The sequence below is a fragment of the Lagopus muta genome, chromosome 3, assembly GCF_023343835.1.
Source record: "Lagopus muta isolate bLagMut1 chromosome 3, bLagMut1 primary, whole genome shotgun sequence".
Classification (NCBI taxonomy): domain Eukaryota; kingdom Metazoa; phylum Chordata; class Aves; order Galliformes; family Phasianidae; genus Lagopus; species Lagopus muta.
In genome coordinates this window covers 87729497-87749848 of record NC_064435.1, presented here as the reverse complement: position 1 = coordinate 87749848, position 20352 = coordinate 87729497, and the positions used below count along the sequence as shown (strand labels likewise).

Genomic DNA, 20352 nt, shown 5'->3' with positions numbered 1-20352 from the left:
TTCCGGAGACTGAATAGGCATACAAGATTGCACAGGAAATGCTTTCAAGTCGGGAAATGGGGAGGCATTCTGCATGGAATGGGGAATCCATAGCTTAGGGTGTTTCTTTTTGAAGTGTCAAACCACAACAACTACCTCTGAGTGGAGGTCTCTACCACTATTAAGCAACCAGGCTTCTCCATGACTGTGTGCTTCTATTGAAATATCCCAGATCCAAAGAATGGCTGGAATTGAAAGGGACCTCTGGAGTTCATGTGGTCCAGCCCCCCGCTTAGAGCAGGGACGACCCAAGCAGGCTGCTCAGGGCTGCATGCAGGCGGCTTGTGAAGATCTCCAAGGAGGAGACCCCACAGCATGTCTGCATAACCTGTGCCAGTGCTTCGGCATCCACGCAATGCAGAAGTGCTGCCCGGTGTTCAGATGGGAAGGGTCACCTTCCTCAACCTGCTGGTGCTCAGCCTGATGCAGCCCAGGAGGACAGTATGAGTACCTGAAGAAGGAAACAGACTGAAGAGAGGCCTAAGGACCTGCCTCCTCGACACAGTGCTCTGTGGGAGCTGACATCTTCAGGCCCAATTCATATACACCTTCATGTTTGCAAAGATGTTTTGTGCAATGACGAGTTGGGAGTTCTTTATCAGACTTAAAAAATTTCAGGGACTATACCTGTGATACTGACACAAGCAGCTTTTATTTTCATGCTCACTGTAGACTGTTGTCAAGCTACGTAGTAGCCATACTGAGAAATACCTAATCTTGATTTCCTAGACATGGTTCCTGAACTAAAGAAAAACAAGGATTATGACAATTTCCATAACAACACGAATGAGCAGTCCCCACAAAAAGAGTTAAGAACACATTAAAGATTTTCACAAGTGCAGTGATTTCATCCAGTTCACTTGGGAATTCTAACTGCGACCATCAACCTGTTAGAGGTGAATTGTCAGACATTTCTCAGATCTTCACTTCCTTGAGAAGAAACCATTCCCTAAAATGGGTGTCCAACGTTTTGGCTTGCCCTAAGTGAAGAGGAATTGCCTTGGACCTCGCATAGAATACGTAGTATAGTTACATATTTTTATATTATAAAGTTAATGCATAAATGTCTTTTATGTATACACATACATTACTAGAACATAAAGAGCAATAACGACAAAATTCACAGGTTGGACATGCACTACATAAAAACTGATAGACAGATATGGCTCTCCACGATATCTGACAATTGGCATATAACTGTTGAAGGAAGCAACAACGTTTTGTTTCAGTCCAACCAGTAGTTCTTTACTCATGTGGCTGAACTACTGCATGGTGCTGTACAGTATAAGAATGCAGACACAACTCAGCAGAAGCTATTTTGAGTATTCTCAATTCTAAAGCATCAACTTGCAGAGTAACACATTAAGTTTAAAGGGACCAGAAACTGGAAAGTTGAATGTCACTTGCAGGCAGATATTTAGTAAAACAGATGTAGTCTAAGACAGAGGTTAAAGTAACTAGCAAAAAAGAAATATTACTGTTTTATTGCCTAAATTCCACATCTCCACATTTGAGGGGCAGGGAGCCCTTAGAGTGCCTCTTTTAAATACATCTGTTCTTGATATATCATCTCTTTTCAAATGTATCTTGGAGTAAAAGCAAAAGAAGAAAGAACCCAGAAATCTGCTCTGTTTTTCACTGTACCAGGCTATTTGAAATGCAAATTCAGTACAACCTGCCTTTATAATTAAAATTTATATCTGAATTTTTAAAAAATATATTGTCTTTCAAGAATGGTAATTCAGAATAATAATACATAAAAATATGCAAATGGTGACACTTCTCAATAGCATTAGCTATAGAACTATTTTTTTTCCTTCAATTTTCAGTATCAAGGAAGATACCAACCTACCCTTTTAAAGTCTATTTGCTTCAGCGATTTGGCAAATATGTCACATGCTGATGTTCATGGATAAAATGCCTTTATCCTCCCTGTTTTCCAAATTCTTAAGAATTCACACAGGTCAGTGAGGATACCTCAAGAAACTGCCTTCATGTACTTCGGCATTTTGTAAATGATGCAAAATCCTTTTTGGAGCCTGCCTACCCATTTTCTTCAGGGAAAACCTTTCAATTAAAATTATCTCTAAATTAAGCTTAAGATCTAACCAAAGCACGAGATATTCCCAGTACCAAATCACCCAAGTTCTGCTTCCTCTTTCCACACATCCCTTAGGGCATTTCCCTATCAGTTCTCCAAAAATTCCACCTTGACTTACGAGGGTACAGAAAGTACTTCAGTCAGACCCTTTGACACATGTTCAATTTCTTTGCTCACATTTAACAGTCCTGATAATACTAGCAAAAGAGATCATTAGTATTCAGCAACGCAAAGTTACCAGATTCTGCTGATGAGCATTAAAGATGTAGGCACTGAAATTTAAACTCTTTATTGCACAATGCTTTAAAATAGGCTACTAAAATACAGAATAGGCATTTCTTAAACTAGCACTCAAAAGCACAGTATTTTTTCTAAACAATTTCTTCTTGAGTGTTTGCTTTGTTTTCCTGGTTTTGATTTTCCTACGTGAAAAGCTAAGACTAACGATAAGACAATGTTAATTATGATAATATAGGGCTATTTTTCAATATTTACAGTAATCTGAGAAAAGAATAAAATGTTTCTCAGGATTCTGGTCAGATTTCTCTTAGCAAATACGTACGTGGGCACTGAGAGAAAGGACGCAAATGAACTCTTTTCTCAACAAGGAGGAATTCATTTCCAACCTCAGAAAGAATACCAGTGTCAGATCTAAGGCTATACGAAACTGCAAATAACTTCAAAACCATCTTTTCTCATTCAAGCAGACCCCAGTCTCATTGTGTGATCCAAAAATACTTCTGTTTGTAAGCACCCGCCAAAAGACGGGCAGGAAGTCCCTTTACAATCATCTGTGCTAACCTGCAATCAGATTCCTGTATGCTAAAGCTGGCTCACTTTCTAGATCATTGTTCAAGATAATCAGGAATGCAGTATCGAAAAGAATCATCTGAAACAGCAGGAAACTATACATCACATCTACACAAAAGGAGATCAAGCTTATTTCCCTGCACACATCCTTTCCCTTCACAGTTTAACTTAAGGATTGGAGATTGAATTAATCTCTGGTGATCTTCCCTCTGGGTGAAGAAGAAACGCGACTGTGCAGTGTGGGAAGCCACCTAGTGACAAAGGAGCAGAAATATGCCTGAAGCTGCCCAAAGTTTCAGGACGATGATGCAGTTCGAGCATGTGATTACTGCTGTTTTCCTCAGCGACTTGCAACATGTGTGGAGCAATGTAGTTTCGAGAATTCCTTACTTATTTTGGGCAAATTTACGAGTCTTCCTGAATTTTCTACTGTGCTGTGAAATAGCAGATAGGGTGAAGATGAGACGTGCAAGAGCAAAACAAAGTCTACCAAAAGGTGTAAGGAAAAAGTTTGTTGCCCATTTTAAGCTCATAAAGGTACTGTAAAAGTACCTTTTTTATCCAGCAAAAGTTCAGATTTCTGAGGCTGGGAGGAGATAACATAAGAGATGAATTTTTAAGAACAGAAACAATGAAAATTGTTTTCTTATAAATCAATTCAGAGTTTTCATGAAGCAGAAAAATGAGTTCTAGAATTTGTGTGTTGGTAAAGGAGATTTCTCATTTCTCAAGAACTGAAAGCTCAAGGAATAACATGAGCACAAAACACTGCACAGCAAGAATTTAAGGTTAGAAATCCGTGTGCATATAGAAAGTGTGTTGTTTTCTGCCAATGAGAAAGAACTTCACTTTAGCAACATGCATGAACTTCCTACTTCACTGCATAAGAATCTTCAGTAGTGCTATGCCAAAGAAACAACAACTTACTGGAATAATTCTTCAGTGTCACATGTTGATAGACTTAATGAAGGACTGACTGAACATTCCTTGCAAGAAGAGACACTATTCACTAAAAAAAAAGAAAAAGGCTAGTCCTAGATCAATTCAAGCAGTACTTAATATCACCTATACAACCAAAGGAGTAACTCCTCAGTTATTCATTTGAACATATGAACAATATCCATTAATAGCCACTGGAAGTTGTTGTTTCTCCGTGCTGAAGGAAACACCCAAGCCTACCCTACACAACCAGCCATGACTACCTTTGATGTCTGGGAGAAGACAGAAGTCAAGCTGAAAACCAAGAGGGGAGGAAACAATTATTTCCTGGCCCTAATCCAACTGATTTCTTTTCCATTTTCTTAAACTATGCTTTTACATTATCAGCTCAAGCAAACTAACAAGAAAAAAAGCTACTTTTCATTTACTCTCAATCAGAAAGCACAGATGAGGAGGCACGTCCTCAGCAATGGGGACACAGAACAAGAAAGATGCACAAAGAGCAGAAATTAACTCACTTCAAGATGCTAAAATGATACAAGCATGACAGCTGGAAAGTTGAGAATTTAATCCACACTGATATCATCTTTTTCTGATAGACAAAACATTTTTTTAGTGTTCTCAGTGAAATTGATACCAGGCAGCATCTACAGATGTTGTAGCATGTTGGCATTTTATATCTCATCCTTTCAATCTGAAACATTATAATTGTATGATATTGATAATAAGTGAAAAAGAAAAAAATCTTTCAGAGACTGTAATCAATACTCTATTTAAGTACCTCATTAGGAAATAATGAGAACTGATGCCAGTTACAGTAAGTTGCAGTGGAAAGAGACCTTAGGCAAAAAAATTAAACTGTTAAAATTCTCTGTTGTAAACAACTCTTCCCCTTCTGTTGCAGCAGTGTGGTTTCTGCAAGGTTTGGAATACTTCATTTCAGATGCTATAACTAACATTAAAATCCCTTCCCATACTGACAGATGGCACAATTGTGTGCATCTTCTTCATCACAAAGATTGTTTTGTGAACTGTTCCAGAGTAAAACAGATTGATCCACAGCACGTGCATGGTTGAAATCCATGCTTAGTATGTAGTATACCTGAAATCTAACTACAACATGCAAATATTGATTAAAACATTAACAAAAAAGCTCTAATTGAGAAGTCTTTTTTTCACAAGTTTATGCTTTACCTTTTCCAGATCCTCACTTCCTACATTTTCTGAGGGTAATCAACACGACAGACTCTGTCAAGTCATTGGTGTATAGCTCAATAGTTATGAAAAGCATCCTTGTATGTATTAAGATAAGACAGAGCCAAAGTAATTGTATCAGTATTTTCTGGGGAGTTTGCTTGAAGTGTTTACATCAAAGTAAAAATAAATATAGTATGTGGTATGATAATATCTCACTTGCATGAGAATCTTGAAAAGTTAAACTTAATGTATAGATATAGAAAATAAATATAGAAAATCTGTATGTTACTCATGAATAATTGAATTAAATTGAAGACAGATAATCCTGCAAGCATTCAGTCAGTCATTTTACAAAATACAAAGTGATCTGTAATACAGACTCACTCCTCATTCAGAATGGGAATGACAACATTTTAGGTGAAGATGGAAATGTTGAGAACATTGTGGGATGGTTGGATAGACAAAAATATTTAAGCAGTCACCAAAAAAAATGAGCCTATCACTGTCAAACAGTAGGCAATTCAATTTCTCACATACCAGAAAGATTTAGTTTTCTATGCCTCTTTGTACTTTTATCTACAGATGCTATTGTATTGAGGAAGAGAATTGAGTTCCTATCAGTAAACACACAAAGCCAAAGAAATAGGGGTTGTTCTACTGAACCAAGTTTCAGATTAGTACTGAAATATCCCACCAACCTCAGTGCAGGATGGCAAAGGCTTCACAAGCTCTGAGACTTACTTAAGCCACAATAACCGTTCCTGAGCAGATATTTTGCTCAGGAAACAGATATTGTGGTTTCAAGTTAGGGTCTGCAGAGAACTCATCTATAATGGAGTCAAACTGTGTAGTGTATTCATACTGTCCAATAGTGGACATGCCAGCATAGAAAATGTTTGCTGAATGCCACAAATCTGGTTCATTTCAGCTAGCCAAAAATCTGAAAGGGCAACATAGGCCACTGCAAGAAATCAAGAATCCAACAGTCATAGCTAGGGATTCTTTTTGAGGCCATTACCAAATAATAATTTGTTATTACCCTAATTAGAAAAAAATCTTGTGCACACTAGTTGGTCCGTAAACTATTTGGTCAAAATCACGTTTTAAGTAAGAGATGGCAACCCTTCAAGCCAAGCTGGAGTATGGCAAATATTTAGTCAATCTGCAGAGTGACCAGCTCTTCTATAACCCACGTGGATCTGATTGACAGCCATGTACTCTGCCTTACAGGGGGGCTGCATCGTGCCACATACTAGTGAGTATCTGCAGTTACTCGATGGTACACGACTCATACAAAAGGAGCATTTAACTGGAGAGGAGAACACGTGATTTCTGGAAAAGAGACACCTGGCCCTGCTGCAGTAGAATGCTGTGGGATCAGCACTCCAAGCCACTGTGGGGCAGCTGCTCATGATCCCAGCGATACCATCGGACAACAATAAGCCTTAAGGAACCAACACAAAGAATAATAATCCTCAGCAGTGCCACTTACTACATGCTGCCAAAAAAAAAAAGAAAAACAAGTCTAAACTTTGGAGAAAGTTAGATTCAATAGAGCAGTCTCCCAGCTCTATGCTGGAACACAGACTGATCCTGTGCTGGATGTCCCTGGGGATCCGATTCTGCATCTGAGCATGATGAGCACCTAACGCTAAGACAAATAACTAGATGCTTCTAAGTGATCCCAAGAACCTCAATTTCTCTCACCAGGCAATCTGTGTTGGCAAGGGAATAAATACTGTTTTAACAGGATTTATTCCACTGCACACCTGCTAGCGTACAGGCATCAGATGACTACAATACAATAATTACTCCTCCATTGGAGGAGGCAAAAAAAGACATGCTTCACTTCCTGATCTTTTTATTTGTAACCCCCTTACGTATCTGGCTGATGTCACTGCCTCCTTATGTACTGCTTTATGAGGAAAGCCACTGACATTTCTTGTCCAGTAGTTCTCAACTAGTAGCAGTAACTGAAGAGAAAAAATAGGAAATGCTTATAAAACTGAAAGCAGCCTGAAACATACTGACACAAAAATGACTCAAAGCAAAACGAATCTATCCATACCAAGATCTCTTATCAGCATTATTTTACAACTGTCACCTAACACCTCACAGATACCAAGATATTGACCATCAAAAGTAGGCAGAAAGGTACCCAGCATCACAAACTTCTATAACACGAGAAAAGTTTTTGCAGAATCAAAAACAAAAAAAAGCCACAACAGGATTACCTGCACTTTCATGTCTATGTAATTCTGCTGTATTTTATGACTCGACACTAAGCAAATACTGAAATGCAATATGTAGACAGACTGTGACTTCATATAGAATTAAAAAGCAACTCATGGAGAAAATTAAATCCTCGTATTCCCCAACTCACCATAAAACTGAAAAACTGCTTATGACAGAAAATGATGGAGTACAATTTAACCTTACATAATTCATAACTGGTGAAGTATTTTTACCTCGATGTCAGGATTAAAGACAGTAACTTTACAGTTTTTGATCACTTGATTTATAAAACAAACCAAGCACTGTAAGTAGACTTTTTTTTTTTTTTTTAAATTCTTTTGCTAAATTTGGATTCATCATCAGCTTAGAAACGTTCTGAACGACCACTTCAGGGCACAGAAAGCACTTCAGCAAATGCTTGTGCAAACCATCCAACAGCAACTTCTAGTGTAGGCTCACATTCAGCTCATACAACTCACACTGCACTCCCTCCATGCTTCCTAAAGCATCCAATAAGCACAAATGGAACTATATTTGGAGAGCACGTGAGTTGTAGCAGCTCAGGTAGAAGGGAGCTAGTGTCACAGCAGCAACAAGTTACATCAGTAAGCGATAGTTAAAGCTGCAGAGTAGAGAATTCAGGATAGAGAGCTACATAATGAAAAGGTGGAAGACTTAGTCTGCATCCCAAGAAAATTCTCTGAGTAGCTCGAGATAGATTATGAGACTGGCACTAATGAAGATTAGATTAAAAGGAGGAACCAAGATTTTTTTCCCCAGACCGAAATGAAGCTGTAATGCAAAACTGATTCCAGAACATGCTGCTTTCTTACTTCAATCTGGTAGATGGAAAAATCACATTAAGGTGACTGAACAACTTCATCCCTTCTCTCCATATAGCATTTAACACGGCATCCTATTTCTACTACCTGCAAACGATCTGCAAAATACACGCTTACGCCATGAACAACAGTGAAAGAGATGGAACTAAGTGTCTTTAATTCAAAGCAGATTTGGAGAAACATGAAAAAATGTTCTAGATTCATACCTATTATGATAGTAATTCATACCTATCACTGCAGAACTTGATAGATATTAATATAACTATCCACTCTCTGCTAGAATCATGGACTTTTATTAGCTGCTCATTATTTAGAAAAAGAAATTAATGAGTGAGAAGTACTGAACTTCTTTTTTAAAAGTGACATCAAACCATACACAAAGAAAGGGGAATTATGCATAAGGGGAAAGCTATGGGAGTATATAAGTATATAACAGGATAGAATCATACCCAATTCCACAAGCAATTTGATAAGGTTTCGTCTTCCAGGACTCGCATCAACCAGCTTGCCATCAGGTAATGTAACCTTAACGGGTTTACTATCATTAGCAGCTCGCTCTGCAAGAAGTGCATTGTGCTCAGCTTTAAGTTTATTGTACATCTCTAAACGCTCACTGATAAATGCAGGCCAAGGATTCAGCTACACATAAAGAATAAAGGCACATTCAACAGATTAATACCACGTGATGTCAAGAATGTGACCAGCATATACATTTCACAGAGGCCTATGTGACCGTCTGCAGCTATGCGTGTGCTATGCCTTACCAGCCAATTATTACAATTACATAGTAACATTATACATACCACAGTGCATCTGTTTAATATACGCATAAGATATATTAATGAACTACTAAATCAACCTCGTGCTTAAACTTGTAGCAAATGCTAGTTTAATACAGTACAAAAGGAAAAAAAAACAATTTGGAAAGCTTGTTGAACACGTCCTGCACTGACGTCAGGCTGTCAGCGCAGGCACCATGGTGCAGATGGCTGCAGCTCAGAGCTGGCCAGCAGCTCTGTGCCCACTGTTTACTCACACCAACCACAAACACAGAAATGGCAGAGCATCTCTGGCAGGCTTTCATTGCCCCACAGACCTGCTGCCTATCTCCTGCTGCTGATGGGAGCTGCAGCGGGCTGCATCATGGAGCAGCAGCCACACAAACCAGAGCTGCTCTCCCCTGACAACAACATAACCTGCTGTCAAGAGCAACAAAGCCACTTCATGGCAAACTTTGCTGAAGTAAGAAATAGCAGGGAAAGGAATTATTGCAACAGCCGATAAATGAATCGGACGGATAACATACAGCAAAGTTAACAGTACACAAAGCTACATCTTCCAACATCCCATGGCTGACATGGGCTCACCTCTGCATGCCCTTCATCACCAGATGCTTCTTTCGTTTTCTTCTTCGTGCACTCTGCCTTTTTCTCTGCCTCAGCATTTACCTATCACAGAACCATGAAATCTGTAGAATGGCCTGGGTTGAAAAGGACCACAGTGCTCATTCAGTTCCAACCTCCTGCTATGTGCAGGTCACCAACCAGCATACCAGGCTGCCCAGAGCCACATCCAGCATGGCCTTGAATGCCTCCAAGGATGGGGCATCCACAGCCTCCTTGGGCAACCTGTTCCAGTGCCTCACCACCCTCTGGCTGAAAAACCTCCTCCTGATATCTAACCTACACCGCAGAACACACACACACACGCACCTCCTCACCCTCCAGCAGTTTCTTGCACTCTACTCCAACCCTACACACTGGGGCACAGCCCAGCAAAGCCCACTGGTACGGAGCCAATCCCACCTCCCTCTCCTAGAGACCTGAGCACCCCAGCGGCTTCACAGAAGGCTCACAGGGAAAGGACAGAGCCTGCCCGCCCCTCCCCAGGCCTGCTGCCAGGAACTCCCACCTCAGCGCAATCCCAGGCACAATGAGGGAGCGCAGAGCCAGGCGGCCCCCCGGTGCTGCTCACCACACGCTCCATCACAGCGCGAGGCCCACCTGCCTGTCAGCGTCAGCCATGGCTGCCGTGTGGAAGGGGTGGGAGGGAAAGGCTGGGAACGATGTGGCGCAGGCACCATCAACAGCACCACACAGATGTATCTCCAAGAAAGAAACCACTGTTTTTAACTTGGTATTTCTCACTATTTTGAGACGGTCCAGTCTGACATAATTAACTTCTCAGTAAGGAATACTGTACCAAAACTAAGCTTTAAAGATTCCTGCAATCTTTACATACAGAAAACAGCACAGGTCCAATGTGGTAGCAACACTAAGAACTGCCACAGGCAGTTACCAAGACAAAGCAGATAGAAGCAGCGCAGTCAAATCACCATCAGTAATACATACTCTGTCTTGTTGTCTTCATAAAGCTACAGTTTAATTGTCAAAATCCCAGCACTAACTAAAAAGTCACCTGCAGCACACAGGTGGAGAGGCTGGGAAGGGGGAGAATGGGAAAGAAAGCAGTAACCTGTATTTCACAGGAGACAAGATTCCCTGAGCACATAGTACTGAATGGGACATCAGTTAATTCAGATGCCTCGTAGCACTGACTTTCAAGTTTGAGATTTTGGAAATGCTCTTGTCTGTACTGGACCTAATTCATCATTAAATACATGTACCCTTGTGACTTCTACTAGTATTTAGTTACTCTGCAATATAAAATACGTATTGTATTGGCATGAGAGGAGCACTAATTACTAGTGCATTAATAAGGGTTTGTAAACTCCTGTACTAAGGAAGAAGTTTGCCCAAGGTAATATCTTAGGGAGGTGTCACTCATCTTCAGCTTGATCAGTTTGGAAACAGTCTTGTTTTAAAACAAAAAAAATAAATAAATAAAAAGGAAAACTTTTTTTTTAAAAAAGCCCTGTGAAAAAGAAAGGCTGCTACTAATCAGCTGCCTAACAGTAGACGTACACAATCTGCAGTAGCCTGTTTCATTTCCACAACTAGGCTAAGCTGTAACCTGATCAAATTATCACTGCCAGTACCTTGTCAGTGTGCTATTAGACATGAAATGACATGTAAACAAGACCACACATAAACCACTTTGCACTCTTGGCAACATTTACAATTAGAAGCCTTTTATTACATTAGTTATGAATATCAACGGAAAAGAAAAATTGTAACACCTGAAGCATAGGCATAATCAAATGTAGAAGAACATTTTGCTTTTAATCATTGAAAGATAAGTCATCCACAGGAAAGACCATAGGGAAAGAAAAATTCTGAACACGTAAAGTAACTGCAGCAGACAATCTTATACGCAGACATCAAAAACGATCCATGCAAGAGCCTGTAGTTTGAAAGTATCACAATTCAACGTGGAAAAAAGAGTTCTCTATAGTTATGGTCAGAGGAAGAAAAAAGTAACCACACTTCAGTCTTAAACTGATATTCTGCTCTAAATAGAACACTAGGTTTTACATCAAATTATGAAGGAATTACTGTTTAAAGAAAAGGAAGCAAGAGAAAGAGGACAGCAGCTTAACTGCCTCATGAAATGTTTAAGAAAGTGCTAGACTGAAGTGAAAACAGTTCTAATATTTTTCATGCTTTTCGTCCTCTAGGCTATAAGCTCTCACTGACCTAGGATGCCTGGAATAACACATTTTATATTCATCACCTGGGAAATTACCATGTAAGTTGAAGATGATGAGAAAAATCAGAGGAGATTTGTATGGAGGACTTTGTGTTTTCAGGAAACTGACCAAATGGTAGATAATTGAGTGGAGAACAGAAAAGCATCAAGGGAAGAGAGATTGCAGATAGAATTCCTCAAAGCATTAAAATACTCAAATGCATAGAAAAATAGACATCTAGAGTTGCTTGATGGGCAGAGACCAGCTTTTTTTTTTTTTTTTAGCAAAGCAAAGGTTGAAATATGAGCATGAAAACTCTTAGAAGCGTATCAGAGGAGCTAGAAACAAGTACGTCTAATTTAGCCATTTATATAGCTGAGCTGACAATCAGGTGTTTACAGAGCTTAATCAATTACAAATGATATTCCAGAACTGTCTTCCAAGCCAGAAGAGCTGAAGAGAAAACCTCATAGTATTTTTTCTTCTTCAGTTTTCTTTGCAATTTTACTTCTGAGAAATGCTTAGATGAAGAAAGAGGATTAAACAATTGTCTGCAGACCTGGAGCAGCAGAAGACTTGCACCTCATTAAGCAGGGGTTTATTTTCTAGAAAGAAGGACATTTAAAATCATTTACAATTTAGAAGTGATCATTCTTCCTTTCCTTTTTAACTCAGAAGTCATACACTAGGCAATTCCTCAGAAGAACTAAATACTTCATGTTTGGAAGATTCTTACCCTGTGTTGATGGAAATGATTTCTATAAGTGGATTCCTCCTGATCTTTGGTAAATCCAGTCGTGCTCCCCCCAAACGTTTTCCATTGTTCTTTTTCTGACCAAGCAGTCTCACAGAATGACCTTCAAACAAAGCATAAAAATGCAGTCAGTACAAAGCACGTATTTGTTTTGATTTGCTCTTCATCACAAGCAGCGTTTATACTTCAAAGACTGAAAATGAGAATGAGATGTAACAATTTCTTGCCATCAGCTGGAGAATTTAAAAAGAAATACCGACAGGTAAAATAAATCATGTTAAAATGGAAGAAATTATTTCATCCAATTACCATTTCATACATTTGTTTCATTCAATTAAAATGATGTAAGCAGTTAAATTTTCAGATTCTCAGCAAATATCAACATACTCTCAAATATAGTGATATTTATATGATTAGTGTGTCAGAATCTATTTCCCCCCAGCTTTACACAAGCTGAAAATAGTAGGCAATAAACTACTCCTAAACATCTTTAAAGCTTCTTATGTAGAGAACCAACTTAACTGAGTTTAAGTTGCCTGACTACATAAGTCTGAAGGAAAGTACTGTGGAGTGCATCCTGCAAACGTATCAAAGGCTAAACTGACAAGCGGCATTTATGGTCAGCATTGGCTTTCCCACTCCAGCTCTGCCAGTCAGACTGCTATAACCAACACTGATCTTTGGGCAGAGAGCACCGTAAGAAGGCATTCATTATTTTACTCAATTTCATACGTACCTGAGATTTTAATTTGCAACTTGTTTGCTATCCAGAGACCATATTGCCATTAACATCTCCGTTCTTTTTCTGCCCTAAGCACCCTGCTCTTTTCCTATAAATTTTGTTTCCTACAGGAAGTTCTGGTTCTGCAGCCAGGTGACCGTGCAGACAGATGCAGAGCAGCTGTGTTAAGACTCTGCTAGATAAGAGACATACTGCATTAGTGTCCCTATTTAAGGGGAAGAGGCTGCAAGTGATGAACTGAAGCAGATGGAAAAGGATCCTACTCTTACTTCCCTAGATGTAACAGAGATAATCATAAAGGTGTGTTCCTTCAACACCAAGGAGACTGCAGGTCAGAAACTGCCTCCGATACTCTCTTGAAACTAGTATTATCCAGACAGTAAAATACTAAAGCTATCATAGCTGCCTGAAACAGAACATCACAACTTATGATACATTTCAGCAGTACAAGTGACAAGCTTCACTAAAATACTGAAAGCAAAATCCAGCAATGAAGAATAAAATAAACTGAGCATATATTGTTGCAAGACCCAGAACAAAATATCTCCAGTGAAAAAATCATTTATTTCATAAAACCCAGGCATAGGTCATAATGGTGGGCTGCAAGCCACCCAGAAGACACCTGGAGTATGTGAAGAATAACTTCCAGGTCCAGGTGGTGAAGGAGACAATAAGGAGAAGTGTGCTACTGGATTTAGTTCATACAAAGAAGGGCTGGCTGAGGAAGTGGGTATCGGAGGCAACCGATATCAGTTACTGATTTTCATGCTTCAGACTTTACTGTGAAGACTTACCTTCAGAGTCTGGGATTCCTAAGGGCCAAAGAGAGTCATGGGAAAGGAAGACTTCCCCATGGTCGAGGAGGATGTGGTTAGAGATCATCTAGTCAAACTCAACATACACAAATCCATGGCCCCCAACAGGACACAGCCATGACTGCTAAGGGAGCTGGCAGAAGTGATTAGTGAACCATTCTCTGTAATTTTTGAAAGGTCAGGGAGAACAAGAGAGGTGCCTGAGGGCTGGAGGAAAAGCCAGCATCACTCCAGTCTTCAAAAAGGGCAAGAAGGAGAACCTGGAAACTACAGACCAGCCAGCCTCTCCTCTGTCCCTGGAAAGCTGATGAAACAATTTATTCTGGATATCTTCTCCAAGCAAGTAGAAGAAAAGGAATTTACCAGGAGCAGTTAACACAGATCCACTAAGGAGAAATCACGCTTTATCAGTCTGATAGCCTTCTATGATACTATGACCAGCTGGGTCATGCGTACATCATTCTCATGTGTAAGCTTAAGAAGTTAAGGATAGAAGAGTAGACAGTGAGATGGATTGAGAACTGTCTGACTGGCAGAGCTCAGAGGGTTGTGATCAGAGGAGCAGAGTATAGTTGGAAGTTTGTTACTAGCGGTGTTCCCCATGGATTTGTACTGGGCTTGGTCTTGTTCAGCATCTTCATCAATGACCTGGATATAGGGATAGAGCGCACCCTCAGCAAGCTTGCTGATGATATAAAGCTGGTAGGAGGAGTGGCTGACACACCAGAAGGATACAAGACTTGAACAGACTGGAGAGTTGGGCAGAGTGGGACCAGGACCTGGGTGCCCTGGTGGGCAGCATGTTGGCCATGAGCAGCAGAATGCTCCTGCAGCCAGTAAGTTCAGAGGTGTCCCAGCATGCATTAAAAAGAGCATGACCAGCAGGTTGAGTGAGGTTATCTTCCCTCTATACTCTGCCCTAGTGTGGCCATACCTGAGGTACTGTGCCCACTTCTAGGCTCTCCAGTTCAAGAAAGACAGGGAACTACTGGAGAAAGTCCAGCAAAGGATTACAAAGATAATTAGGGGCCTGGAGCATCTCCTGTACGACAAGAGGCAACGGGTACAAACTGCAAATTCCATCTGAACCTGAGAAAGAACTTCTTCCTTTGAGAGTTACGGAGTCCTGGAACAAGCTGCCTAGAGAGGCTGCGGAGCCTCCTTCTCTGGAGATGTTCAAAACCCAGCTGGATGCTTTTCTGTGCAACCTACTCTAGGGAACCTGCTTTAGCAAGGTGTTTGGATGAGATGATGTCCAAAGGTCTCTTCTAATCTATACGATTGACTCTGTGATAACAGACAGCAAAGGAAACTATTCCAAATAACTGAGAAAAGGCGGATAGTGACTACTACTTAGGGATTAGAAAAGGGAAAAATCACTTGCCTTTTAAAGTTGAAAAACTCTTCCTATCAACAGCTGCTAACAAAACTAATTCATCCATCAGTTACAGTTTTTCTGCACTATTCTCATTTTAAGGAGACGTTAATTTATTTATAAATAATGTCACATTCATACTCTGAATTTTCTATGACATCACAGCAACAGCTGGAAGGATAAGCAACTACTTTTGATAGCCTTCCTTATACTTCTACAGATACACAAAAAAAACTCTTAAAATTTGATTTAATGAAGAAGTGAACAGAATCAGGTGAGATTGCAATGGTTAATACTAAAAGGAGACATCAGTAATAGTAATTGAAAGGTTATTATTTTTGCAAATGTGTAGGAGAAAAAAATTCATTATACCCTGCTGTGAACTTAGAATATCTTACTTGTGCTATTAACATTTGTTAAATTATTCATTCCAACCTTTTCATGACAATAACAGCAAAACCATTGTCTCGTAATACAATCGGTTATTTTCCAATCTAATGCTTCGTTAAGGAGTCACAAGCATAACACCGTTTTATTTACTTGTATAACAAAAGTGATTGCATTATCATAGGCAAAAAAAACTGAACTAGAAGCAGGGGACATCCCTTTTTGTATTTCTTAATACTGTGGTTTATTTGGAACAAAGCAGCTTATCCAGTTTTTAAATATTCAATTGCTTGACCGTGTTAAAACTGCACTTGGATTTATGACTGAAATCATAATGGAATAGTTTGCATCATTCCAAACTACTCAGACTTAAAAATAATAATAATCACCCCAATTTGTACATTTATAACTGTATAATCAATGAATATTAAGATGCTATAATTACAAAATAAACAAGAGAGCTAGGCAAAGCAGATTACAGTAACAAAAAGAGAATAGATAGCAAGCTTATCTGTACCCTGAGCTCACCCACAAAACTGCAGCAGAGCAGATCTCCAGCAGAGACCCTTCCCCACTGGCAGCCAGCTCTTCAATAGGTCTAGGAGAGGTGCAGCCAGGCTCCCCCCTTTCCAGCACACAGCTGAATTGCCTTCACCTGTGCTCCTGTGGCTGACTCAGTGCTCGCCCCAGGTGGTCAATCAGAGGTTCAGGCCGTGGCTCAGCAGTTCCCATGCGACAATTAAGAGTCAGATCACCATTCTGAACTCTACAAAATGTGCACGAGAAACCTGTCCTCCCCAGCAAATTATATTTCAGCAGAATCGGAGAAGCTTCATCTCTGAATTTGTACTCTCACAACGAAGAGCAACATGAATTATTGTCGTCTAGTAAGAATTCAGCTCATGCTCTGCTTTTCCCATACTGGGAGAATTAATCAAACTTTCATGGAAATTCTGGAAAAAGAGGCTATGCAACTTACCTCAAATCTGTTTCAAATGCATTGAAGGAAGAAAAATGGAGATAATGACAGAGCTATTCAGGAGGTACAACTTTATCGTCCCCGTTTTCTCAAGAAAATAGGCAGAATAAAATGCAAAACACTATGGTAGTCTAGAAAATTCTGCTAGCTCTGTGTTTTAAATGCTAGATGAGTTACCAGAAGCATCAGAAAACAAGTCTCCAGATGTTCTCAACTAAAACATAACTCACTAGGGTGCACAAGACCCAGCCTCTCTCTAAAAGTGGAAAGCATCTCCACCTAGGTTGTCACCTCCTACCTGGTCCACTGAGTGGTTCACAACCCTGTACTGCATGTGGCGCTACGGGACTTCGTTTAATGATAAGACTGGACAAGGCAGGTTGGTGGCTGGGCTTTATCTCAAAGGTCTTTTCCAACCTATCTGAGTCTATGATCGCTTCATGCCCCCTTGCCCACTCCATACACAACAGGATCAGCATAACCAACTGCTGTTATTTCTACTGCAGACACATTAATAGTTGAAAAAGAAAAAAAAATCCCATTACAATATTTGTGACCTTCAATTCTTTTTCCCTACTCTATGCGTTAACTATTTTGTTTCATTCTAAACAATCATTGAAGCATGTTTACAATGTTATTGCTATTAATAAAGCATAACTTGATAACTTGTCAAATCCTGTAGATCGTTTCCCCCCATATTTATGTCAAGAAAACTTCAAAATACAACTTAAACCTTTAAAAAAACTGAAAGATGCAAGCTTTGAAATACTGCTTCATGACAAAGGGTGACTGATCACTCAGACGGGCTGCCCAGATTGGTAGTGGAGTATCTCCTTCCCTGAGATATGCAAAAGCTGGCAGGACGTGTTCTGAGTTATGTCCTCTGGATGGCCCTGATTGAGCAGGAAACTGAACCAAAAGGCCTCCAGAGGTGCCTTCCAACCTCTATCACCCTGTGATGCTGTGGAGCAGATCTAGTCAGGTCACTCAGTCTAGATGTGTTCATAGACCAGTCAAAACATTCCAGTGCTATATACCTCTCCTGACAAAAAGATAACTTCCCTAATTTCCCATAGTGTACCAGCAAATCCAACTATATTTTAAAACTATAAAGTTTAATTCGAGATTTAAGTCGTGTTTCAGAGTAGATATTCACAAGTCACTTCATGCAGATTACACTAATAAAGTCCTACTGACCAAGTGAAGAAGCTCCTAGAGCAGAATCACTCACAGTAAAACCGTAAGTGAAATCAAGATAGAAACAATTTAAAATGAATCAGAGATCTCGAATTCTAAGAGCTCTCTTGAAAACGAAACTCATTTTTATATACAAGTCAGTGAACGCAACTCACATTTCTTGGCATTGTTCCCACAGAAGATGAGCTTGGAATGAATTAATCAGGGTATTAAATCCTATTGTTAGTTTAAATAAAGACTTTACACGTGTCAGTTTGATAAACCACTGTGCAGAACAGAAGTAGTTTCAATGTATTTTCACTTGTTCAAAAGGATACAAAGAAAATACCATAATATTAATGCTACATACATGCACACGCTTTTATTTGTAGATGGTATGTGCTTCACCAGTGCAGCAAGAGAATGACTGATCTTGAAACAGAATTATATGAAGGGAACTGATAATGGAATTTCCTTACCTTAAGATTATAACACTGAATACACTCTGAACATCAGACTATTGGAGTAGTATTTTGCCAGCTTGATACAAGGTCAAGCTAGAGGAAAGTGGTATGGTTTAGTCATTTTAATTGAACTCAAAAACCGTCTATCAGTCTTGCAATTATCTCCCAGATCTTAACAGACATCTGTACTTCAAAAATAGCCATCTCCATTCAGTCCACAGGCTGGTGCCTCTCAGTAGCTGCTGAGAAATACTGCCTGACAGACAGAGTAGGGCCCCATCCCTGGAGGCAATGAAGGCCAGGCTGGATGTGGCTCTGGGCAGCCTGGTGTGGTGGACGGTGACCCTGCCTATGGTTGGGGGATTGAAACTTTGAGGTCCTTTCAAACCCAGGCCATTCTATGATATGATTCTATGATGATCTACTGACGATCCCTCCTCCATGATGCCTACCCTGCTGTAAATGTGGTGTGCCATTGGAACAGCTCCCAGCCTGGTACAGAGCACAATTTCTTAGCTGTTGCCTTCAAGGTTAGGTGCAAATATCTAAAGGAGCTTAAGAACACTAGTTTAAAGAAAATCTTCAGAGATGCAGGAAACTCCAGCCTTGGCAGCAACAATTTCTATTGTTTTCAGTTTGTTGTTACCCATTCTTTCCCTTTCCCAGTTACACGATTACATTCAGAGGTTATTCACCGTTTCCTGAAATACACTCATTTTCCTCACAACAAGGCTGCCAATGTACAATTGCACACCTCCCAGCTGTCTCTCACCAACCTGTTTGATCTTCTCCAGCACCATGAGGGAAAAAGGACTAAGTACAATTTCATGTATTTTTGCACACATTTCCTTCCACCGTTACTCCATTTTTAATGCAGAGCTTAGTGCTAGCACTGGAAAAATGCACACAGGAGCACCATACCTAAAGAAGGCTGAGCAACTTGAAGGGAAAGCAAAGGAGCAAGTAAGCCCGAAGTAAAACTGAAGAAGTGGAAGGAAGAAACAAAAACAGTGATAAAGACTGAAAGATGGAAGGATCAAGCAAATATAAATAGTGGAAAGAATTAGGAAACTTCAGCAAAAGTAACAAAAAGAGAACCTTAAAGACAAGGGAGCATAATAAGATCAAATAAATAATAAATGCAAAGGAAGAAGAGGCAAATCAGGAGCCATTACAAAACTGTAATATCAAACCAAGCAAGTTTTATTTTACAGTGATGTTCTTCTAACTCTGCAGCTATGATGTAGAACAAAGATATTGCACATCTTTGTGGAGGACTAACAAAAGATAGCATCTGAGACACAAGGATCACCTCAAATTGCCTAATGCACTGTACAGCTAGCCTTGACTGTTACTGATACTTCAGCCCAGTTCTCTTACACTTGGACTTTAACTACAGTTGTTGCTTTAAACACAGACTTGTCAGCCGAGTTAGACTCAAGCCCTGCTTTACCTCTGGGGAATCAGCCCACTTGTGCCAATCTCCCTCTACCTCTTCTGCTTGCCCTGAAGCAAAAACAAGCAGACATGACTGAATGCAGAGAAATCCTTGAGCTCCCCAGGGCAATGACAGGCTGCCAGACAAGGGCAGAAACAATGACGCTCACTGACTTAGGGCTTTACTGTGCTAATACACCCACCCAAACCCACCCACACTAGCATTAATTACTAGTGAAGATATTCCTGAGTGTCATCCATGGGATTTTCTGCCTCTAGTAAATGCAGGCAACAGGCAAAAAGGAAAAACAAACCCAGATGGAATATATATGCTCTTCCCCTGGCCTAGAAACTAATACAAATTACTCCTTTTTTAGATCAGCATAAACGACAATGTTGTGCAAGTTAAGCTCCTTCTACAACTGGTGTATGCAGGAACTGGATCCCCTTACAAGTCAGGGAATGATTCAG

At 39.9% G+C, this 20352-nt stretch overlaps 1 protein-coding gene across 3 annotated transcripts in view; it reads right to left on the bottom strand.

The window, feature by feature from the left end:
* The window catches only part of CDKAL1 (CDK5 regulatory subunit associated protein 1 like 1), a 361348-nt gene that overhangs the window by 216789 nt on the left and 124207 nt on the right, over positions 1 to 20352 (bottom strand). For all 3 annotated transcript variants that reach the window (XM_048940100.1, XM_048940101.1, XM_048940102.1), the window contains one exon: positions 12489 to 12609. In XM_048940100.1, the coding sequence (XP_048796057.1) occupies positions 12489 to 12609 (121 nt within the window). The remainder of the gene's footprint in view (positions 1 to 12488; positions 12610 to 20352) is intronic.